The 25,219-nt window shown below is 40.7% G+C and overlaps 1 protein-coding gene and 1 non-coding gene across 7 annotated transcripts; one reads left to right on the top strand and one right to left on the bottom strand.

Moving 5' to 3' along the window:
- Nucleotides 1–1,956: 1,956 nt before the first annotated feature.
- LOC149658805 (uncharacterized) lies at nt 1,957–18,926 on the bottom strand. 6 transcript variants are annotated; one of them, XM_089844430.1, is made up of 11 exons: nt 18,400–18,921; nt 14,856–14,982; nt 14,650–14,789; nt 14,404–14,524; nt 9,886–10,035; nt 9,693–9,815; nt 9,268–9,489; nt 9,101–9,200; nt 8,822–8,884; nt 2,311–5,261; nt 1,957–2,220 (listed from the first exon to the last, which is right to left on the bottom strand). In XM_089844430.1, the coding sequence occupies exons 1-10, from the start codon at nt 18,705–18,707 to the stop codon at nt 5,251–5,253; spliced, it is 1,365 nt and encodes a 454-aa protein (XP_089700556.1). In that variant the 5' UTR covers nt 18,708–18,921; the 3' UTR covers nt 1,957–2,220; nt 2,311–5,250. The 6 variants fall into 6 exon arrangements, with proteins under 6 accessions (XP_089700556.1, XP_089700555.1, XP_089700557.1 ...); XM_089844429.1 differs by lacking the exon at nt 2,311–5,261 and having other exon boundaries at nt 18,400–18,922; XM_089844431.1 differs by lacking the exons at nt 1,957–2,220; nt 2,311–5,261 and having other exon boundaries at nt 8,674–8,884; nt 18,400–18,522; nt 18,587–18,917.
- A 2,172-nt stretch (nt 18,927–21,098) lies between these two features.
- Nucleotides 21,099–21,171, top strand: TRNAS-GGA (transfer RNA serine (anticodon GGA)). The gene has a single exon. It is a non-coding gene; the product is annotated as a tRNA-Ser (tRNA).
- The last annotated feature ends 4,048 nt before the right edge of the window (nt 21,172–25,219 follow it).

Here is a 25,219-nt window from a genome sequence, read left to right as displayed (position 1 = left end):
CTACTGTATCGTTACGTTGAAGTAGTCTCCTTCAAAATATATGGTTTCCCAGCAGTGTTGGGAAGGTTTCGGTAACCAAGAATAATCCCCGATAGCTTTGGCCTTCATGGTGTCACCATGAAATTAAAGTATTAAACCATGTCATTCCAAATTATTTTGAAGAAAAAGAACTTCTCGGTTACTTTCAACAGTCTAACGGCCATTTATATCACGTACGTAGCGTCATCTACTTTATCTATTCTAATCAGTGGAATGTTTGCAATTTCAAAAGTCAGGAAATTTTCAAGGTTATGCCAAGACAGAATTCCCCATGTTCAAAAATTTAAACGCATTTGCAGGAAGATGAATTTATCAGGATTATTTTATATCTAGAGGTCGTCAAATACTTTCTCTTAGAAGGTCAATATGAAAATCAGCATTAAGGCTACATCCAGTAACACCAGAAGCCAATTAGGAAGAGTAGGCTTTTTGGATGCGCTTCAGTTAATCGTGACGTCAATTTTAATTGCGACTGATAAATTTTAAGCGAGCTACATAAAGTTTTTGGTTGATAAGTCAGCCAATATTTTCAAAATTACCCAAATCATGAGAGAATCATTGTTACAAAGAATCATCTAAATTTATTTCAAAATTGTTTTAGCCCAACACTTTCGGAAATTAGTTAAATTATAACAAATTAATTAGTTAAGCTTTGGTTCTTTGCGAGCTGTTTGAATGTGGTGATGCAGACGCCATTTTGATCGAAACGGGAAAAGTTAAACAACGCACCAAAAATGCGTTCAACAACTAATGGCCTGAAACCCGTGACTCGGTTTTGGGAAAACTTTTAATGTGAATTCTATACTATAATAACTTCCCCTGCAACAAAAATCAACTGCGGGGACAGTACGAATTTTAACTAGCTGGACGGTTTTTTGGATCGCCTGATTTGTGACTTTATACCCTACCCTACAATGCGAAATGTCCGCCCAGATAAGTGTCTTGCTATCCTAACGTTTACTACGGTTCATTACAAAATGCACTTAATGGATACAAAATCGTTAAGCGAATGGACAAAAAATTTGCAATCAAACGGTCAGAAAATCAGCAGGCGAATGGACACTAAATTGCTAGGTTAGAGGACACGAAATTTGCAAGCAAACGGCCAGAAAATCGGCAAGCGGATGGACACGATATCGGCTGGGGAATGGACACGATGTCAGCTGGGCAATGGACACGATATCGGCTGGGGAATGGACACGATGTCAGCTGGGCAATGGACACGATATCGGCTGGGGAATGGACACGATATCGGCTGGAAAATGGACACGATATCGGCTGGGGAATGCACACGATATCGGCTGGGGAATGGACACGATATCGGCTGGCGAAATGGACACGATATTGGCTGGCGAAATGGACACGATATTGGCTGGCGAAATGGACACGATATCGGCTGGCGAAATGGACACGATATCGGCTGGCGAAATGGACACGATATCGGCTGGTGAAATGGACACGATATTGGCTGGCGAAATGGACACGATATTGGCTGGCGAAATGGACACGATATTGGCTGGCGAAATGGACACGATATCGGCTGGCGAAATGGACACGATATCGGCTGGCGAAATGGACACGATATTGGCTGTCGAAATGGACACGATATCAGTTGGCGCATGGAAACGATATCGGCTGGCGAATAGACACGATATCGGCTGGCAAATGGACGGTTGCAAACCATTCGATCGAAAAATTAATTCGGAGGCACCATTCGACCGCACTACCGCACTTTTGTTGACTTCGAAAAGTGGTGACTAGCACTTAACGAAAGTGTTCATTGCTATTTAATCTCCGAAAATATAGAGTAGCAAAGAGTTATATTTTCAAACGATTTGAAGGCTTATCTAAAAAAAGGGAAAGATGAAATTAGCCATAATCCGTAACATTTTCTTAGATATTATTGTAAACTCATGCTTATAAAGATAAATTTATATTTAAATCTGGGTAAATTAACATGTTACAGTTAGTTGTTGAGATATAATGCATTTTTAAAGAAAGTTTTGCTTGTAGTTCAAATTTTCACAGCAGAATCGTGGAACTTCAGTGGAGAATAAGTTTCGTTATTATTTGGATTTTCTAAACCTTTATTTCACCTTTGGGCCGTTCACGGAGTCGCGATCACTTGACGAGCATGCCGCTAACCATCGCCATTAAAGGAAACCACACATTTCCATAAACCTTTATCATTAAAATAAAATAACAGAAGTTTAGAATGAAAAACGGAACAAATTAAAGAAGTCAAACGTTGACATGATATAGATACAATACAGATAAATTCCAACAAGATCGACGACGTTGGGAACTCAAAAATAGAGCAGCCGGCAGATTGTTCCATTACAAGTCTAAATTTAGCACGCGCGAAGCTTAATATATCGTAACTATTTGACTGTCTGATTAGAGTTCTGAAATAAGGAAGTCATAGACTTATTATGGGAGAGCCAGGGGAATGTCTCATTACAAGATAAAACCAAGGAAGTCAGGGACTGAAATAAGGAATAAAATAAAAACAAATGACACCTAAAACATCTAATAACAATACTAATTAGAGGGCTGCAAACTGAAAAAAGTCATTCCCAAAGCCTGCCAACTCCAATGGTAAAATTTTCACAAACGCCACTGCCACCCTAACGCCATTGTTATATTTTCAACTTCTTCCTAACGCCACACTAAAGTTCATTTCATTTTTGAATCCCTGCCAAAGCCAATTGTGAAGTTTCACACGAATTCCAATCCCTGCCAAAGCCGATTGACAGATTTAAAAATCTTTCCAATCCCTTCCAAAGCCAATTGATAAATTCAATAATATTTCCAATCCCTGCCGAAGCCAATGTGAAATTTGACAATTTTTCCAATCCCTGCCAAAGCCAATGAGAAATCCGACAAGTTTTCTAATAATCCCTGCCAAAGCAAATGAGATATGCGACAAGCTTTCTAATCCTTGACCAAACTAATGAGATATCCGACAAGTTTTCCCGTCTCTGCCAAAGCCAATGAGAGCTTCAACAAACTTTCTTACTCCAAACACAAAAGCATTTAACCTAACCAATTTTCATTTATATTTACCCCAACGTTTCCCAGCCGGCCGTGTGGTATATTATGAACTGATATATTATGAAGGTTTTCCAACGTTATCCCACTGCATTTTTTAAATTATTTTTATTATAAACTCGAACATTGTTTATAATTGTAGTTTTCCTTTTTACGTTTAATCTAAGGCGACGGAAAAATTTATGACTCTCTAACTTAAAAAGAACAAATAGTTTTAGTTTCGTTTTCTCTCGCACAGCAATGAATTTGTTTTTTTTTTGCGGAGGGACGGCTGTACCAGCCGCGTTCGTCATGTGCCGTCTGTGTGGGGTTGAACTTCATGCATCCCGCTTGCGCCAAAACAACCGCGTGGGAAATTCAAAGAGGAAAAATTGACTAATATCACTAATGCCACCCAACTCCGGTTGAATAAAATAAGGCTGGCTCTCAATGCCACCAACTCCATTTGGATACTATAAATGCCAACGCCAGCCAAAGCCACCTGAATCCAACAATAATCCAGTCCCGACCGACTCCCGTATAAGTTTTCGAAATATTTCCACTCCCTTCCGACTCCGTTCCATTTCAGAGATAATATTCCCAAAGCCACCCAAAGCCAAATTATTTATTTTACCCAACTCCAACTCCGACCAAAAATGAGGGAGTCCCTTGGCTTTCTATGGAGTTGGAGTTTTCCCAAAGCCTTTGCAGTCCTCTAATACTAATAATGGATATCAGATACTGAAATGTAGAGAAGCCGGCGGACTAACTCATGACGATCGTCATGAGACAATCCGCCGGCATCTCTATATTAAGTCTCGAAGTTTTAGTCTGGTTATGAGACAGTCCGCCGGCTTCTCTATATTAAGTCTCGAAGTTTTAGTCTGGTTATGAGACAGTCCGCCGGCTTCTCTATATTAAGTCTGGAATTCTCAGTTTCAATCTGGTTATGAGACAGTCCACCGGCTTCTCTATATTATGTCTCGCATTTTAAGTTTTAGTCTGGTTATGAGACAGTCCGCCGGCTTCTCTATATTAAGCCTCGCATTTTCAATTTCAGTCTGGTTAAGAGACAGTCCGCTGTCTTCACTATATTAAGTCTCGCATTTTCAGTTTTAGTCTGGTTATGAGACAGTCCGCCGGCTTCTCTATATCAAGTCTCGCATTCTCAGTTTCAGTCTGGTTATGAGACAGTCCGCCGGCTTCTCTATATTAAGTCTCGCATTTTCAGTTTCAGTCTGGTTATGAGACAGTTCGCCGCCGGCTTCACTTTATTAAGTCTCACATTTTCAGTTTCAGTCTCGTTATGAGTCAGTCCACCGGCTTCTCTATATCAAACTCGAACTTTCAGTTTTAGTCTGGTTATGTGACAGTCCGAAGGCTTGACTATATTAAGTCTTGAACTATCAGTTTTAGTCTGGTTTTGAGACAGTCCGCCGGCTATTTGTATTAAATGTGGCGCGTTCAAGTTATACTCTTGTTTAGAAAAAACGTGCGAGACTTAGAGAAGCCGGCGGACTGTCTCATAACAAGACTAATACTTGAATGAGCGAGATTTTATACAGAGAAGGCAGCGGACTGTCTCATAACCAGACTAAAACTGAAAATGCGAGACTTGATACAGTAAAACCAGCAGAGTCTCATAAACAGACTAAAACAGAAAATGCGAGGCTTAATGTAGAGAAGCCGGCGGACTGTCTCATATCAAGATTAAAACTTGATCTTGCCAGAGTTAAGATTGAGAAGCCAGCGGACTGTCTCATAACCAGACTAAAACTGAAAATCCGAGATTTAATATAGTCAAGTCGGCTGACTGTCAAATAACAAGATTAAAACTTAATCGTACCAGAGTTTAAATGGAGAAGCCAGCGGACTGTCTCATAACCAGACTAAAACTGAAAATGCGAGACTTTATATAGTCAAGCCGGCGGACTGTCCCATATCAAGATTAAAACTTGATCTTGCCAGAGTTTTGATTGAGAAGCCAGCGGACTGTCTCATACCCAGACTAAAACTGAAAATCCGAGTTTTAATATAGTCAAGTCGGCTGACTGTCAAATAACAAGATTAAAACTTGATCGTGCCAGAGTTTAAATGGAGAAGCCAGCGGACTGTCTCATAACCAGACTAAAACTGAAAATGCGACACTTAATACAGAGAAGCCAGCGGACTGTCTCATAACTAGAATAAACCTGAAAATGCGAGACTTAATATAGTCAAGCCGGCGGACTGTCCCATATCAAGATTAAAACTTGATCATGCCAAAGTTAAAATTGAGAAGCCAGCGGAATGTCTCATAACAAGACTAAAATTGAAAATGCCAGGCTTAATATAGACAAGCCGGCGGAGTGTCCCATATCAAAATTAAAACTTGATTTTGCCAGAGTTAAAATTGAGAAGCTAGCGGACTGTCTCATAACCAGACTAAAACTGAAAATCCGAGACTTAATATAGTCAAGCCGGCGGAATGTTTCAAAACAAGACTAAAACTTGGTCGCGCCTAATTTAAATTAATCTAGAGTATGGAAAACAGGCTAAATTTAGAGCATTCGGAAGACTGTGAACCGACTTATAAAATTAGTAATAATAATGGACTGTTTACATTATTGCTTTTCGGCTTGTGTTTACATGTATTATCAGTCCCGAGTTTTCAGGACACCTAGCGAACACACGGACTGTTAAAAGACTGTACTGTGGAGCCCATGTGCTACTGGGGTTCCCTACATTATGTAAGCCAGAGCCGAATATTAGGAAGATGGGGAGTTAAGTGCCAGTATTTACTGAACTCCGAGTAGGCAAAGGCTACTTTAGTGTCGAAAAAAATCCACATACATAAATTTAAAGTAGAATTAAATTTCCCGATTACTATTAAGGTGGAAGTCAAAGGTTTTAGCTTCAAAAAGGGTCATTTTTGTGTCAGTAGTTTAAGTGAATGGTTTAGCATAGAGCTTTACGGTTTTTTTTATAAATTACTTTGAAATCTTTTCTACCAGTGGAGCTTCAAAGAAAAAATGTTGCATTATTTAAAAATTTGTTACAAACATTTATTTCAAATAGTATTATTCTATGTAGTTTGTCGATACCTCTCATCAACCCGTGAAGCTATTTCTTCCAAATAAATTGCATTGGATAGCTAATCTAAATATCTATCCACCGAGTTTGTAGAAATGTTTAATCCTAAGTGGTTGTTTTTTAATCTTAAATAAACCTAAAATAGCGATAGTTCGGCTAAAATCCAGAAGATGTCCCTACCCTAAAGGTTTTTTCTCTATTCCCTATCTCCATTCGGTTCTTCGAAACCCTAAGAAAGGGCGTGTCTAATCCTTTGAAACCACTTTTATCATAAAGGAAGGAAGGTGCAATACCTTTCTTTCTTTATGCTCTTATCACCTCGAACATCGCTGACGGATCCCCTTAACTCTGTCCACTATAAATTTGAGCTGACGCAAAAATATGGTGAAACGTGTAAAAATTGCACCACAACGCGTTAGCACTTAGCAGTAACGTCATTCTTGTACTGTGTACTACGATTTCAAGACGAAGATATACTCTTTCGACGAGAAAAAACCGGGGTGGGGGTCAAAAAAGCGAGATAGAAGGCAGAGTCTTATACCCTGCGTTTCTCTCTAGAATTATCAAAATGGTGTATAGACCAATTCGGTATAACCATAACCAGAAGTGAGATTAGACCAGAAGTACTGAGCTAACCAAATTCTTCACTCGGCGAAAGTGAATATTCTTGATAACACAAGAGCGGTTGGCCCTCTAGTAGCGGTTTCTGAATTTTCCCTCCAAAACGTGAGACGCTCGTGGTGGTAGACGGCCGAACTAGATTCAAGGAGCCGCGTCGTGTTCGGCCGCTTTAGGTTGAGGGGAAGGGGGTAGGAAATGTTTTTGGAACTCGACCAATTTTTTTCTCAGTAGTGTAGGCGCGTGGGAAGCGGCATAAAATCCTCAAATTTGTTCACTAGTGCCAGGATCTATTACCAATGCTAGAGCCCTTCACTTCTAGTCTCATCTCACTTCTGCCATAACTAAAGGGGAAAGGCACGGAGGTAAATCTTTGCCTTCCATCTCATTTTTGGCGCCTGTGCTGTAGTGTTTTTGTATCAACTCCCTTGTACTGCCGATACTGAGGATTCCCTACCCCTATTTTTTACGTCAAAAAGGTGAAATCACGAAATTTTCCCTGGGGAGTTTTAGGGAAATTTTTCAGGTATTTGAACGTTTTAGCAGCGTACAACGCGATAATTTTGAAAGGTTTGTTTCGTGGCTTACGATAATTTAGACGCTGTAATTTTATGGCATAGTGAATAGTTTAGTTTTGTATTTGTTGAGGGTAATGGGTAGTAGTAGAGGTAGAAAGATTTGTCGCAAAAACCGTAAGCTCGCTTTACTTCTAATTTACAACAACAGTCCCAAACGTAAGAATATTTTGACTAGAGATGTTTCCGAAAAAAGGGGTTCAGGAATGCTTTTCTAATTGTAATATGGTAACAGAAGGGAATGTGGAGCTATACGGGACTTACGAGGTTACCGCCCCCTTTTCTGAGAGTTGTTCTGCCAAGGCTACGGAGCGCGTTTGACGACAGGGAATGTCAGCCACTAACTAAAGGCCGCCGACAGATTATGGCAGTGCCCACAGAATATCTCTCGTAAATCCCGTATAGTTTACGAAATAATTTCGGGAACACTAAGGTCAAAGCCTAAAACACCTGTCAAAGCTACAAAAAGATAACGTAGTTCACTCTAAATTTCCATGGTCACTAAAGAAATGGGTTGTGTCAAGCAAATTTCCAAAAAAAGTAGGTGGCTAAGCTTTAAAAGAGCTACCGTGAAGAGTAGATTATTAGAATCGTACTTACAGAAGAATCATAGTGAGACAACCAAAAATTCTATAGGCTCACGATTTTTTAGAATCCATATTTTGATGTAAAAAGGAACAGTTGCGAAGGTCACAAAATACCATTCTGGTTTTTGAAACGAAAACTACATAATGTGGGGAAGCTCTCCGATTTTAGGATACCCCTGGCAGTGCTAAAATGATGAATCTTAACCCCAAATTTGACAGTAATTAGCTCCTCGAGGTTTGATAGTTAAATGAAATTTGAGTGACTAGCTCCTTGTACTTCTAGTTATGAACTTCTAATACTGAGCAAAGAAAACGGGTTTATCTGGAGAGTTTTCTTTCGTCCTTTTATAATCCTCAACACGCCGAGCGACCCCCTGTGTTGAAGTGTCTCGGCTGGTCCGGCGGCTCCCGCCAAGGATGCCAGTTCTGTATTGTTATCCCTTGTCAATCACGGCTAAGGATTGTAAATTTCAGTTGTTTCGCGCGTAGAATTCAAACTAAAATATATTCTGGCAACACCGTCAAGAGACGAGTTTCAACGCCATCTAGTATTTTTTTCCCGAAACACAAAATTATTTACTTCCGCCTTAAAAGGGATTAAAGAATGCAAAGCAAGCTAAACGATTTTGCGAATCGAAATTTAACAAGTCACGTAAAGGAATTTCCGTATTAGCTAGGTGTGGTTGAAAGCGGTGTTAGTTTCATATGGGCTCATGCAGTACAGTATTCATGTTTTCAAACACGCTAAGGTAATATTCGAGCTTCATTCCAAATTTACAAATTTTCACAATTATCGAGTTTACTACAAACTTTCATATTAATGATTTCATTCACAGTTTCCATCTGGATAAGAGTTTTGTACAAAGTTTGTCAATTTAACATTCAATTTATCCACTTTACGTTCATTTTTCCCATTTGAAGATCCATCTTTTTCATTAGGCAGGGATAGCGTAACAATTAAAGCTATAAAAGAAAATTTTAAGATACATGGGTTTTCTTGTAAGTGGTAAGTCTAGTCTTGTGCATAGTATACGATAGAGAAATATATATATATATATATATATATATATATATATATATATATATATATATATATATATATATATATATGTTTCTCTATCGTATACTATATATATATATATAAGGATGAGATTGCGAATAACCAAACATTAAACCTACCTAAAGCAGAAATTCCCAACTGAAGTGTAAACATCCAATTCCAGCCAAGAATGTCTTGTAGAGGCTCAAACATGGCACTTGAGACAAGTCCACCAATAAACTGAACCCGAAATACATTTTTTTAACTCTGTGAGTTCTAATCTTGAGGTAAAACTGAAAATAATCACCTGACAATTCATGATAAGGCCCGACACCTCTCCAGAATGATTTTTATCAAAAATACGAACTGCACACATTGGTAAAATGCAAAATGCTGCGCTGCCAGCGGAAATGGCTATAAATCCACAGAGGGATGAAGTGATCAAAAAAGCCGTTGGTGGAAGATAAGCGCAAAATGTTAGCAACTGTATGAATGGTCCTAAACATAAGCATATCACAACGAGGGCAACCTGAAAAAAGAACATACAGAACTTATTGAAAACTATTTTACGTTTTTTAATGGAGCCTAGTAACATTTCGGACTTGTCCAACATCTTATTCCCGTACTTCGATCATAAAAGGGGTGAGACTTTACACAAGTCATGAAAGTGCTAGTATATAGAGTTTTTTCCTTAACGCAAACGTGCCCCCCCCCTTAGTGTCTTACACGCACCTTGTGAGATGTTTTATCACAAATAATTCCAATAATTATTTTCCCGAATATAGTTCCAGATGAGACGAAGGAGTGAGCGTGAGTCAATAGATGATCGTTGTTCACGATATGCATTCCAAATGACTAAAATTTTGAGAAGGAAAAGGTTAATAAGAACACGAGATTTAAAGACCATAATTTTATGTAACTTTACTTTCAAGTATGTGAAAACGTAAATGCTTGGCATGGCCAATAGAAAACCTATAACCCAAAGTAGATAAAGTTCCTTTCGTTTCATATATTTAACAACGGTTTCCTTTAAAGATATTTTGTCACGATCGTCTTTTTTATTGAAGTCGTCATCCTAAATTGTTTTAAACAATTTTAAAATTATTCGGATATGCAACTGGTAATCGACGTAATCCACAAAATGAGAGCTGAGACGTACGAATAAGTTACGTTAAATTTCATACGAAAGAGTGTCTATCAATAGCAATTTCAAACTAGTATAATTCCAAGACACTGATGGATCAAGATACGAGAGTGATATTTAAGCTAATTGATTAACACCGATAATGGTGGATTATTCTACGTAATAAAATTGCTGCTTTGATAAAAAGGAAAGGCTTATATTTACTCCGCTTAACAGTCATTTCGTGGACATAAATACCGTCGATACTGCCCTACAGGACTGTTTTGCTAATTTATTTCGATGCCTTCAATGGATATTGCCATGGTTTAGTTATGTCTTTAATGGACTTGTATATATTAAAAATATTTTAAATGTATTCGTTTATTTAACATTTTTAAACTTTCTCGATCATTTGGAAGTAATACCATCAAATGTTAAAAAAATCTTCCTCAATATAGAGACTCGTGACTTTGTGGCGCGCGGTCGCACTTTTTTTTGCTCGCGCTGTTTTTCAATTTCAGTTTTCGATTTTATGTTAGGCTTAGCGTTTTTTGACGACTTTTTCAAATTTCTTGTTCTTTAATACTTTTGGACGCCTTCCTACTAAATTAACAATCAATGCGGCCCCATACTCCGGTGCTCTATTATGTTGGGATTCTTCGGCTCATCGTCATCGTTCTACTATATGCGCGTTTCTGTGGTGATGTGGACTTTGGATTCTCGGTCAAGCGTTTGTGTTACGGTCATTTCTACGCTCAATTTCATACGGACTCTACTGCGAACTCTATTGGTCATCTGCGTTCTCCTCGTCGTTTCCGCCAGCTTCCCTCTACTCTCGCCATACTGGATGTACTTGCGGTTTCGCCATTGATAGCAGTGCGTTTCGACCGTTTCTTATCCTGTGGTGATGTGGAATTGAATCCCGGCCCTGTTCCGATTGTGAGATGGCCTTGTGGGCATTGTCAGTAGCCTGTACATGACAATCATTTGGCTCTTTTCTGCGAGGGTACCCTTTGTCAACGATGGTTTCATATGAGATGTGTTTCTATGCGCCGTGATGAATACAACCGTCTCGGGTCTTCAGACGAGCCCTATATGTGCCCGACCTGCTCTCTACCAGCCTTAAGTGACTCGTTTTTTGCTATTCAAGAACCCACATCTCCGGATCATTCCGCCTTATCGACACAGCCCCCTCGACGTTCGAATTGCATCACTTTCTTCCATGCCAATGTTCGAAGCCTGCGTAACAAGCTGAACGATCTAGCACTTTTGAACTCCTCGCGCTATGATATCATTGGCCTCACGGAAACTTGGCTAGACTCTTCGGTTGTGGATTCGGAGTTACTACCCCCGGAATACATAACTTTCCGGAAGGATCGTCCTACCAGAGGTGGCGGTGTTTTATTATCGTTACATGAATCATTACATCCTGTTCCTGTCGAGCTCCCATGCGCATTCCTAACCTCTGACGATGGGATTCCAATCGAAGCGGTATTTGTGACCTTTACTTGCGGCTCTCGTTCGGCTGTAGTCGGTTGTGTCTATCGTCCACCAAGTTCTTCCCTGGCTTACCTGGTTAAGCTTTGCGACCTTTTTGGACACCTCCATGAGACCCTGCCGCCACATGATGTTTTTCTTTTGATGGGCGATTTCAACCTGCATGTGTCTTGGTCGGAACCTTCCCCGAGAACTGCGGAAGAGCAGTTGTTCTGCGACACCGTTTTCGGTCTTGGCCTACATCAATCCGTACCGTCTCCCACTCGCGGAAATAATTTCTTGGACCTGGTTTTTGTCAATGACGAAAGGTTCCTTTCTGAAATTCGCACTATTGACAATCTTCCCGGCTGCGACCATTCTGCGGTTACTGGCTCTCTACGAATGCCGCGTCGCTTCGTCCAACGAGTCAACCGTTTAGTCCTGAATTACAAAGATCTGGTCTTGGAGGACCTTCACAACACGATACGTCACGCTCCTTGGGACTTGGCTTTCTCGGCTGACAACAGCATTGACGAAACCTGGGAACTATGGCTGGATCTTTTTTGGGCGTGCGTAAAGGATAACTTTAAGTCAACTGCTATACGTGGGAAAAAGCGATCGCCTTGGATCACGAAGGAACTCGTTCACCTGAGTCACAAAAAGAATTCGCTTTATAATAAGGCCAAGAAAACTCAAAAGGAATCCGACTGGCACAAATACAGACGTTTCAGCAATGTTTTACGTGCGTCGACTCGCGAAGCTTATGACAAATTCGTTGGGAATTTGCACGACACCCTGGCCACGTACCCTAAACGCTTCTGGAGTTTTGTTCGGTCGAAATCTCTACTACCTCCACCGTCATCCTTTGAGGTACCTAGTGGACTCCTTTCTTGCCCTTGCGCCATCGCCTCTGCTTTCGGAGACTTTTTTTACAACAGCTTCAGTACTCCGGATCCGGATTTGACCTTGCCGGCCGTTCCCCAACCAGGCCCACGCTTCACCTTGAACTACATTGATTCCGCTGATGTTGCCCGTGCCTTGGCTCGTTTGAAGCCCGGTTCTGCATGCGGGCCTGATGGGGTCACGCCCCGCCTACTACAGTTGATGGCCCCCGTACTTATTGCTCCTCTGACTACACTTTTTAATCGCTCTTTGGAAACATCGACCCTACCCTCAGGATGGAAGCTAGCCAATGTTGTGCCAATTTTTAAGGGATCCGGTAAAAGAAACAACATCTCGAACTACCGACCCATATCTCTTACTTCTGTCATTGGGAAACTCCTCGAATCGATCATAGCCGAAAAACTAAACAAGTTCGTTGAAGACCATTCTCTATTACCTTCGTCACAATTTGGCTTTAGGACTGGCCGTTCGTGCATGCAGCAGCTTTTGCAATCTTTTCATCACTGGTCGTCTTTTCTTGATGAAAGAAATCCGCCAGATGTACACGTAGTCTCTTTCGACTGGTCGAAGGCTTTTGATTCGGTCTGTCACAAACGCCTAATCTACAAGCTCGAGCGTGCTGGAGTTTCGGGAGCCGTTCTCCTATGGTTCCGCAACTTCTTGTCCAACCGATATCAACGCGTTATTTACCGAGGAGAGTTTAGTTCCTACCGCCCTGTCTTGTCTGGAGTCCCTCAAGGGTCAATTCTCGGACCATTGCTCTTCAACCTGTTTGTTGCCGACCTCCCATCCGTGTTGTCTGCGGGCTGTTCTATTTATCAGTATGCAGATGACAGCTATATATCTCAAGACATACGAACAGCGGCTGATCGGGTTGCTTTGCAAAATAACGTCGACCGCATTTTTCATTGGGGAGTTGCCAACAACATTAAGCTTAACATCAAGAAGTGCCTTTTCATGGTCTTGTCAAGGCGAAAATATCAGGATGACGTTTCCTATCACATTAACTCCGTTCCCATTACCCGAGTTGTTATGATGAGGCTACTAGGGGTCAGGGTTAGCAGCGACCTGCGGTGGGGTTCGCATGTCACCTACTCTGCCAACCGTGCCAAGCGCTTGTGTGGGCTCATTCGTAGGACTACTGGTTATTCCAAGGCGTCACTCACTCTCTTTCGCTCGATGTGTCTCCCGGTCTTGGAATTTGCATCCCCAGTTTGGAGTCCACACCTTAAGCAGGATATTGCTGCCTTGGAGGGTGTTCAGCGGCGCTTCACTAGTTTTTACCTGAAGTCTCCTAAACCACACAAGGCCAATCACATACCGTACGCGGACAGACTGTGCACTTTACATCTCTTGCCCTTATCAGTTCGTCGAGATGTGTGTGATATTATTACGCTCATCCGCCTTGCCACCTCGCCCTACTTCGACCTTTCTCAGTATATGGCTCTGAGCCCCCGCCATGCTGTTCCAACGTATTTTATTCACTATGCGCGATGCCTTGCTTTGAAAAATTCGTTTTTCTATAGAAGCGCCTACGTTTGGAACGCCTTACCTGCACACCTCAGAGAAGCCGCCTCTCACTCTTCAGTTCCCCAGTTTCGGTCCTTACTTTCCAAATTTTTTCTTGATAAATGGCTCTTGGATTATAATTTAAATTAATTGTTATTTATTTATTTCTCTTTGTGTATTTTTTTTTTTTTTGTTTTGTTTTGTCCCGGTAACCACCTTGTATAGGCTTTGCCTCTGTGGTTGCCTGCGGTCCTTTCCCGCTAAATAAATATTATTATTATTATTATTATTATTATTATTATTATTTTAAAAACTGAAAACCCCCAATTATTTAATCCATTATTGATCATTCACTAAGCTTCTAGCATAATGGTACTCCATATAAGACATTGACTGAATTATTTAAATTTCCCACCCAAAAAAATTTATTACACTAGATGCTGGTTTACTAAACAATAAGAAAGATCCCATAGCATTTAGTACAAAAAACATAGCCGCCGTTTCCCAAAGGGCATTTGGAACACGGGTAAGTAGATTTTCATCCATGAAATATCTGAAAATAACATTACTGCAGTTGTAAAATATCATTACTAGAACGAAAAACTGGATTTTAAAGAATGTCGTGGAGACTACATTAAAACATAGTGACAGTAAACGCCAATATTTGATTGAGGTTACCCATTTTGGTCAGACGTAACGTTTAGTTGAAGGTTTTCTGGGTTTATCAAGATGGTTTGGATCTGTATCCAAACAATGCCTCCAATACCCCATCCTGCATTAACCAATCCAAAGTAAGTACCAAATTTTTCTGGAAACCACTGTTAAACAAAAGAATAAAAATAGATTTTATTCCGTTCGTGATAGTGAAGTTAAGAATTACGTACACTGGAAACTGCCACAATGGTTGATACGTAGGTAAATCCACCACCACACCAAGTTAATACCGAGTACGTTAGCAAAAACCAAATGAAACTGGACTTGATGGTGAAATAGGAAACACCCTGAAAAGAACTGTGCAAAATATATAAAGAACTTATGCATGTTTCAGGTCGCCGCAATTTAGGACAAACGTTTTAATACGTGACAGCGAAACAAGCGTAATACTACTACCCTTTTAGTCTCCTTGTGATAACAAAGTTGCTAAACTATTGAGGGGATTAATCTCTTTTGTGGATATACTCCCCGATTTTTCAAAATTAAAAAAGCCTTAAAATATTCCTGAATAGTATTTGCTAGTTTCGACTGTATTAATCGAGCCAATAACTTGACTTTGAGATTTCAGAAATCAACGACTATTTGATATTTTTATCAAATAGTCTCTAACAGTGTGCCAGGTTAAGCCGTACCACATCTTATCCCACAAATTGCAATACCATATTAAAAAAATATCAAAGCTACATTCTATCGTGGAGAATGTTGCAGAGGGAAATAAAATTGCATGTTTAAGATAAATTATAACGCTGCACAGCTCTGCAAGAAAGGGTCCATCGTATTGATTCGAAATGGCCATCAAGAAATAATCTACAATAAAACGCATTATTTATAGGTAGACGTCAAGCTCACCCAATATATAATGCTTAACCTTACTATATCGAAATTCATCTCACATTATTTAACCTCATTACCATAATAAAAATAAAAATGGTTAACATTATTACCATTATCCTACTAAACCAACTAAAAATGGTTAACATTTTTACCATTAAACAACTAAACCAACTAAACTTGTGAACATTTTTTCCATTATCCAACTAAATCTGGTTAATATTATTACCATTATCCAAATAGACCAACTAAAATTGGTAAACATTAATACCACAAACGAACTAAAAATGCATAACATTATTACTACAAACCAACTAAAAATGGTAAATATTACAACCATAAACCAACTTAAAATAGTTAACAATTAGAGGGCTGCAAACTGAAAAAAGTCATTCCCAAAGCCTGCCAACTCCAATGGTAAAATTTTCACAAACGCCACTGCCACCCTAACGCCATTGTTATATTTTCAACTTCTTCCTAACGCCACACTAAAGTTCATTTCATTTTTGAATCCCTGCCAAAGCCAATTGTGAAGTTTCACACGAATTCCAATCCCTGCCAAAGCCGATTGACAGATTTAAAAATCTTTCCAATCCCTTCCAAAGCCAATTGATAAATTCAATAATATTTCCAATCCCTGCCGAAGCCAATGTGAAATTTGACAATTTTTCCAATCCCTGCCAAAGCCAATGAGAAATCCGACAAGTTTTCTAATAATCCCTGCCAAAGCAAATGAGATATGCGACAAGCTTTCTAATCCTTGACCAAACTAATGAGATATCCGACAAGTTTTCCCGTCTCTGCCAAAGCCAATGAGAGCTTCAACAAACTTTCTTACTCCAAACACAAAAGCATTTAACCTAACCAATTTTCATTTATATTTACCCCAACGTTTCCCAGCCGGCCGTGTGGTATATTATGAACTGATATATTATGAAGGTTTTCCAACGTTATCCCACTGCATTTTTTAAATTATTTTTATTATAAACTCGAACATTGTTTATAATTGTAGTTTTCCTTTTTACGTTTAATCTAAGGCGACGGAAAAATTTATGACTCTCTAACTTAAAAAGAACAAATAGTTTTAGTTTCGTTTTCTCTCGCACAGCAATGAATTTGTTTTTTTTTTGCGGAGGGACGGCTGTACCAGCCGCGTTCGTCATGTGCCGTCTGTGTGGGGTTGAACTTCATGCATCCCGCTTGCGCCAAAACAACCGCGTGGGAAATTCAAAGAGGAAAAATTGACTAATATCACTAATGCCACCCAACTCCGGTTGAATAAAATAAGGCTGGCTCTCAATGCCACCAACTCCATTTGGATACTATAAATGCCAACGCCAGCCAAAGCCACCTGAATCCAACAATAATCCAGTCCCGACCGACTCCCGTATAAGTTTTCGAAATATTTCCACTCCCTTCCGACTCCGTTCCATTTCAGAGATAATATTCCCAAAGCCACCCAAAGCCAAATTATTTATTTTACCCAACTCCAACTCCGACCAAAAATGAGGGAGTCCCTTGGCTTTCTATGGAGTTGGAGTTTTCCCAAAGCCTTTGCAGTCCTCTATAATAACAATCGAACAAAAATTGCCATCCTACCCTAATCCACTCCCTCTTCACTTTTCCAGCTCTAAAAGCCAGTCACTGAAAAAAATCCGTATTAGCTTCGTGTGGTTGGGAGTGGGGGTGTTAGTTTCGTATGTTCTAATGTAGTACATTATTCATGTATTCTAACTCGCTAAGGCAAGAACGGATTCATGCTCATAGGAACATAGGGCACGAGATATTCTGTCCCCGTCCTAGCATACTTGGTGTAGGTTCGCGTCACTTCATTCAGCCATCTATGACGGTCTGCAGCAACTATATAATTTAAAGAAATGTATGCTATTGACACGTGACATAAATATTAGCAGACGAATCCTTCTCAACCAAGTATGCGAGGATGGTACCAGAGGATAAAGCTATTGCCCTATGTTCTTATCAGCATGAATCCGTTCTTGGCTAAGGTTGTTGGCGTTTGACAACTATAATTACCAGCCTTTATACATAGTACCCTTTCCGCCTGAAAATTAATCTCTCACTCTAGCTACCGTGGCCGCATTCCCATCCCCCCGTGCAAACCCAACAAAGGAAAAACATTTCTCCTATATACGCTTTCCAACAAATCGGCTTCGATACAACCGTCCATCAACTTAAACCTAATCTTGAGGGCTGCCGCAATCTAACCCGATGAATTCTTTCACGATTCCAATGTTGTTCCTTATCCAATATTTCCAAGAGCTGAACGAGGATCTTTCTTAAAAACTGTCCCGAAAACTTGTTTTATATACGTCCATCCGAAATCAGGAAAACTGCTGTAAACTCGTGCCATAGCGCTAATGTACTTCCTTTCGCAATTCTTTCACATTACGAACTCCAAAGCGGTAGTGCATCTTGCCTTAATCGGTTTCTAGTCTCTCTTGTTTTTCGTGTACCCGGGGATACAAATACACCCCCCCCCAACGCACATAGACACAAAAAACACCATCGAAAAGCTAGGTCTGGTTACATAGCACACCTAGCAAAAACGAACGAGGTACTAGTACTTCTACATCTACAGGCCAGTTCAAACTAGTCCATTGTATAAAGAAGAAATCGCAACTTATTCGTTGCCATAAAAACTTTTAAATATAATCTAGAAGAAATTTCTGGTCTAGTATTTCAGAATAAATTTGAAACGAAAGAATTAACAAATGTATACGACAGCTACAGGGTCTGGGATTTTACTTGTCAGCTCAAGAACCCTTTCTTCACTAGTAATATCCAATTTGAAATATACTTTTAATATGTAATTCTTTAAAAAAAGTTTATGCCAAAATTTATTATAGAAGTTCAAAAACTTACCTAATTATTATTGTGCCGAAGAATGCCGTTTTTCTAATTCCAATTCTTTGTATTAAAAAGCCGCCGACAATTGTGAATAAACAGTAAGCACTTTCACAAAGACTGGTGGTCCATGTCATGCTGCTAATGGTGATGTTGTCGTCAACTTTATTATGAAGAAATGATAATAGATACGGTATCGAATTACCCATGGAATAATAAAATCCCAACACAAAACATAAAAGGAAAGAGCCGAAAAGTGATAAATATGCCCTTGTGGGCGATTTGAAAAGGTTTCTCTTCATTTTGTTAAATTTTGTCGCTTCCATTTGGTATTCACCCGTCAAATCGTTCGCCGCGAAAGGAATAGAAAAACGGCTGATTTAGCTTTTTTCAATTATATTACTTTGTTTATAATGTAACACTATACAGCAAGTCATCTGTTTTTTATCTTTAAAAATTTTCTTTAGTAGTTGTACGTGTATGTATCGTAAAATGCGTATACTTCAGTATTTTGAAACGTACAATCTCCAAACACTATTTACTTGAGACTTCATTCGAAGATTATAGAAAGATCAAATGCTATTTGTAAGATTGTTATTCTGATAATTGCTGAACTTTTGGGAAATGTTTCTCTCTCTTTTTTCTCCCGACACAATCCCCAGGGGAAAGACTTATTTTTTTTTTTTGGCCGATTGGAAGTATCGTTTTGCAAAGCAAAATCGCAAGCAATCCGTTTAAGCCGGACTCGTTTACTCAAGCCGGGTTTAAGGCTCAAGTTTAAACTAGTAAACGACGTTAGCTTTTGAACCTTGACTCAAGACAGTGGGTACTTTTCTTAGCACAATATTATTATATTTAAAGGCAAACTGGTAAATTCAAATTTGCAACTCGACCAAGTAGCGTTTTTAGGCGTCATCAAAATTAAACAAGGGCAAAAATAATTTTGCAATGCTCCGTGTGGTTTCTAATGTGCTTAGGTTGTACAGCGCCCAACAACGATCTAAGGCGATACAGTGTCTCTTAAATTAAAAGTACATGACATAAATAATATTTACCTTTAAAAAAGAATTAGCCTGAAAGCCACGAAAGGCGAAGCGCAACGCGTCGTTACCGCCAGGTCCCTCGTTCGATCCCGGGTTTCGGCAACACGAAAGGTTTTTGGGTCATGTACATTAAAGTAAACTATTTGCTTCAGGAAAGTTTCCCTGATTGCAAGAAAAAGAGCCGAAAGTGCTCAGTTGGGAGAGCGTTAGACTGAAGATCTAAAGGTCCCTGGTTCGATCCCGGGTTTCGGCAGCACGAAAGCTTTTTCGGTCGTGTACATTAAAGTAAACTATTTACTACAGGAAAGCTTCCCTGGTTGCATGAAATAGAGGCAAAATAGCTCAGTTGGGAGAGCGTTACACTGAAGATCTAAAGGTCCCTGGTTCGATCCCGGGTTTCGGCGACATGAAAGCTTTTTGAGTCGTGTACATTAAAGTAAACAATTTGCTTCGGGAAAGTTTCCCTGGCTGCACGAAATAGAGCCGAAATAGCTCAGTTGGGAGAGCGTTAGCCTGAAGATCGAAAGGTTCCTGTTTCGATACCAGGTTTCGGCAACACGAAAGCTTCGTGGGTCGTGTACATTAAAGTAAACTATTTGCTTCAGGAAAGTTTCCCTAGCTGCTTGAATATGAGCTGAAGTAGCTCAGTTGGGAGAGCGTTAGACTAAAGGTCTCTGGTTCGATCCCGGGTTTCGGCGACATGAAAGCTTTTTAGGTCGTGTATTTTAAAGTAAATTATTTGCTTCGGGACAAATTCCCTAGCTGTTTGAACAAGAAACGAAATAGCTCAGTTGGGAGAGCCTTAGACTGAAGATCTAAAGGTCCCTGGTTCGATCCCGCGTGTCGGCAACACGAAAGCTTTTTGGGTCATGTACATTAAAGTAAACTATTTGCTTCAGGAAAGTTTCCCTGATTGCAAGAAAAAGAGCCGAAATTGCTCAGTTGGGAGAGCGTTAGACTGAAGATCTAAAGGTCCCTGGTTCGATCCCGGGTTGCGGCAACACGAAAGATTTTTCGGTCGTGTACATTAAAGTAAACTATTTACTACAGGAAAGCTTCCCTGGTTGCATGAAATAGAGGCAAAATAGCTCAGTTGGGAGAGCGTTACACTGAAGATCTAAAGGTCCCTGGTTCGATCCCGGGTTTCGGCGACATGAAAGCTTTTTGAGTCGTGTACATTAAAGTAAACAATTTGCTTCGGGAAAGTTTCCCTGGCTGCATGAAATAGAGCCGAAATAGCTCAGTTGGGAGAGCGTTAGCCTGAAGATCTAAAGGTTCCTGTTTCGATACCAGGTTTCGGCAACACGAAAGCTTCTTGGGTCGTGTACATTAAAGTGAACTATTTGCTTCAGGAAGGTTTTCCTAGCTGCTTGAATATGAGCTGAAGTAGCTCAGTTGGGAGAGCGTTAGACTAAAGGTCTCTGGTTCGATCCCGGGTTTCGGCGACATGAAAGCTTTTTAGGTCGTGTATTTTAAAGTAAATTATTTGCTTCGGAAAAAATTCCCTAGCTGTTTGAACAAGAAACGAAATAGCTCAGTTGGGAGAGCCTTAGACTGAAGATCTAAAGGTCCCTGGTTCGATCCGGGGTGTCGGCAACACGAAAGCTTTTAGGGTCGTGTACATTAAAGTAAACTATTTTCTTCAGGAAGGTTTCCCTAGGTGCTTGCATTAGAGCCGATATAGCTCAGATGGGAGAGCGTTAGACTGGAGATTTAAAGGTCCCTGGTTCTATTCCGGGTTTCGGCAACATGAGTGTTGTGTTATTACTGTATTAATAATCACGAGTTAAGTTCATTTAATTAAGTTCGTTTTATTTAGTCCGTATAAAAACATACATGTACTAGCGCGGTACGCGTCCAGGTAATCACTAACTGATTAAGGGGAGAGGATTTCCTTATATACAATATCTAGGGTAGGTCAGTTCAGTTCAGTTCATTATTCTACATCCTTTCCCTAAGTATACATCCATATTTACAATTATACAATTAGCCTAAGATACTTCTACAAGTTTAATTTAGTTCGGGGTTTGCTTATTCGACCACTTTTAGTTCGTACCACCGTATCTTGAATATTTGACGCAGGTCTCGCGATACCGTCGTTGGTCGCCGTCCATTCTACTACCCGATCACTAAGTCGTTTAGTCATGGGCGCAGTCATGGGTTCTTTACTATTATTCTTCTTTGTTTGGTTTGACCCGGTTGATGTGTTCCGATCCATCTCCAATGTCGCCTGAACTGGAACCTCTGATATCGTTTCTGACGTCGTCTGAGCTGGGGTCTCTGGTATCGTTAGTGACGTCGCCTGAGCTGGAATCTCCGGTATCGTTTCTGACGTCGCCTGGGCTGGAATCTCCGGTATCATTTCTGACGTCGCCTGGGCTGGAATCTTCGTAACATAGTTACTGGTCTTTTCGCTTGTCCCGTTAGTGTCGATCAGTTCTGCCGGCTGTGATGGCATAGGTATTAGATGATATCTATTCCTTCTGACGGTTCCATTAGAAGTGTTCAGTATGTACGATCTTGGTTCTGTAGCGAGATCCTTAACAGTTGCCTCAACCCTAAGGTCTGTTATCCATACTTTGTCTTCTTTTTGAAGAGGAGGTAGAGTTTTAACACGATGAACCTTGTCGTAATGTTCTTTTTGTTTCCGCCGACGATGTTCTTCTCGTTGTCTTAGCACTTCCACGGGAGGGATAGCTGGATTTAATTCTTTCTCCGAGATAGGCAGTGTGGACCGTAAGTTTCTTCCCATGAGTAGCTGGGCTGGCGTATATCCATTGGCAAGGGGTATTGTGCGATATGATAGTAGCGCCAGATGTGGGTCTGAACTTTTCTTCAATGTTTGTTTGACGATTTTCACCGCCGCTTCAACAAAGCCATTACTTTGGGCGAACATGGGGCTTGAAGTTACATGTACGAAGCCGTATTCTTTAGCAAATTGATGAAATTCGGAAGTAATCGCTTTCTTGAATTGAGGTCCATTGTCGCTTTTGACTGTGCTGGGAATTCCATGCGTCGCGAAGATTGCCTTTACGTGATTGATTACTGCTTTGGAACGCATATCTTGTAGTTGGCGGATCTCAAAGTATCTTGAATATAGATCTGTGACCAGGAGGTACCATTTTCCGTGCAAGTAGAATAGATCCATCGCCACAGTTTGCCATGGTCTATCGGGAAATTCGCTTGGTAACAGGGGTTCACGGCGATTGGTAGTCTCTCGAATGCACGCTGAGCAGTTTTTGACTTTTCGTTCTATGTCTTTCGAAATTCCAGGCCACCATACTGATGTCTTTGCCCTCGCTCTGCATTTAACTATGCCTTGATGTCCATCATGTATTCTTTCGAGAATGTCTTCTTGAAGAGCCCGTGGAATGATAATCCTTGATCCCTTCATGAGCATGCCTTCTTGTATCGTTATTTCATCTCGAAAGGAATAGTACTTGACAAGGTTATGGGGCAAGTTCTTATTGTTCGGCCAACTTCCATTCGTATAGAAATGAAGTTTCTGACAAGTGGCGTCTCGCTTCTGCTCTTCCCATATTGCGGCTAATCGTGTATCCGATGCTGGTATGCAAGCTGTCACCAATTGTACATGGGCGGCCACTTCATCTTCAAGCTCGCTATTCCCAACTTCTTGTAATGGGCTTCTTGACAGCGTATCCGCAGGAATCAACTCTTTTCCAGGTATGTACAGGACACGGTAATTATAGCGCATCATCCGTATTCGGAGACGTTGAAGACGAGGAGATAAGTCATCCAGGGATTTTGTCTGCATGATTGCGATGAGAGGCTTGTGATCAGTTTCTATGTCGATTTTGATACCCATTACATAATCCTTGAAACGCTCACAAGCCCATGTCATGGCTAAGGCTTCCTTTTCAATTTGAGCATAGCGTTGTTCTGCACTACTAAGGGTTTTTGATGCGTAGGCTATTACTCGTAAGGTCTTATCCGGTTGCTCTTGTCTAAGCACAGCTCCGATTCCAAATGAAGATGCATCTGCTGATATGATGGTTCTCTTCCGTGGGTCGAATATCGCCAATACCGGTTTGGTTGACAGAATGCGTTTGACTTCATTAAAAGCCATGTCTTGTGGTGCAGACCAATTCCATGCGTTCTTGGCGCTGAGTAAGGAGATTAGTGGCTGGCTTACGACGGACATGTTGGGGATAAACTTCGCCAGATAGTTTGTCATTCCCAGAAATCTTCTTAATTCGCTGACATCTTTAGGTTTCTACATTTCTGTAACGGCCTTGACTTTTCCGTCATCGGGACTAATGCCTCTTGAATCGATGATGTGTCCTACAAACTTCACTCTTGATACCGAAAATTTGCATTTGTCCTTATTCAGAGTTACTCCAGCATCTTGTAAACGATGGAGGGTTTGTCGAAGATTGATATCATGCTCTTCTTGATCTTTACCGTAGATTAAGACGTCGTCTTGAAGATTTATTTGTCCTGGGATTCCTTCCAGTATGGTACTAATTTGGCGTTGAAAGTGTTCTGATGCTGAGCTGAGTCCAAATGGCAGTCGGTGAAAAAAGTAACGTCCGAATGGCGTTATGAAAGTTGTGAGTAGTGCTGATTCCTTGTCCAGTGGCACCTGCCAGTAGCCACTGTTAGCGTCTAACTTCGAGAATACTTTCGCATTGGCCATCTGACCGAGGACGTGATCTACCGCTGGCATTTGAAAACGTTCCCTTTGGACGTAATTATTTAGACGGGTGAAATCCACGCATATACGTAGACGGGGTTTATTTGCCGACTCGTCCTGGTTGATAGAAACTTGTGGCTTCAATACGATGACCATGGGCGCACACCAAGCTGTTGGTTCATCAACTTTAGATACGACTCCTTTTTCCACCATACGATCTAGTTCCGCCTTGGTCTCTTCCATCAACGCAATCGGGACCCTGCGCGGTACCGATAATGCAAACGGTTTTGCATCCGGTTCGAGCTGGATTTTGTATGGTATCTTCAGCTTGCCCAGACCATTGAAAAGTGCCGGATATTCCTGGGCTGGATCAACTGTGGAACATCCTTGGTTTTCGGTTCCAATTTCCGCTAGCTTGGTCACTAGTTTTAGGTCTTCACATGCTGCCAGTCCCAGGAGTGGTATTTGCAAATCTCGAATGACGTATAAGTAGTCGTTGATTTCTCGATTTTTATAACGCAAAGTAGTTTTTATTCGGCCTTCCGTTTGAAGTCTCGTTTTCCCTGGTCCAAGCAACCGTTTATCAGAAGGAAGTAGCTTGTTGTCGCTCAGTGTTGTTTTGTAGGTTTCTAGTGATATGGCGCTGACATCGGCTCCTGTATCCACTTTAAATTGGATTGGTTTCTTGTTAACTTGTATTTCCACTATCCATTTGCGTGTAAAGTTGTCAGCCAATGAATCAATTCTCTCGTTTCTTGTTGGCGAGTTGGTGCTTGATGCTACTGCTCCCAGAAATACTGCTTCCATATCTGCTTTGGCTACTTCGTGTACGTTCTTATTGTGACACAATTTCGCATAATGGCCTGTATGGTTACATACGTAGCACTTGGCGCTTTTAGCTGGACACTTGTGTCGCTCATGCCTTTGTGAAGCTCCGCAACGTTGACATCCGTTGGTGCGTCCTTCCTTTTTGTTACAGGATTCTTTCTGGTGATAGGATTTACCCAATGAAAATTCTCTGGCTCTTTCCTGTCGCCGCTGGTGGCGAATAGGCATTGTCTTCTGACAATTTTGACTCTTGATACGATCGATGTTTTTGGATTTTGTGGGACCATGGAGATCAAGCTGTTCCCGTTGCCGA

Source organism: Phalangium opilio, unplaced genomic scaffold, assembly GCF_054372755.1.
Source record: "Phalangium opilio isolate 3A_F unplaced genomic scaffold, DU_Popi_V2 ptg000075l_1, whole genome shotgun sequence".
In the NCBI taxonomy this organism is placed as follows: Eukaryota; Metazoa; Arthropoda; class Arachnida; order Opiliones; family Phalangiidae; genus Phalangium; species Phalangium opilio.
The sequence above is the reverse complement of the archived record's forward strand: the minus strand, read 5'-3'. Positions and strand labels throughout refer to the sequence as shown.

Excerpts from the sequence above, each read along its gene's own strand:
- LOC149658805 (XM_089844428.1), bottom strand. The coding sequence starts at position 18,707 with ATGGAAGCGACAAAATTTAACAAAATGAAGAGAAACCTTTTCAAATCG. Across the intron at positions 14,790-14,855 it reads CCATTGTGGCAGTTTCCAGT|TGGTTTCCAGAAAAATTTGG; the intron begins GTACGTAATTCT and ends TTTGTTTAACAG. Across the intron at positions 9,816-9,885 it reads ACGTTTTCACATACTTGAAA|TCATTTGGAATGCATATCGT; the intron begins GTAAAGTTACAT and ends TCAAAATTTTAG.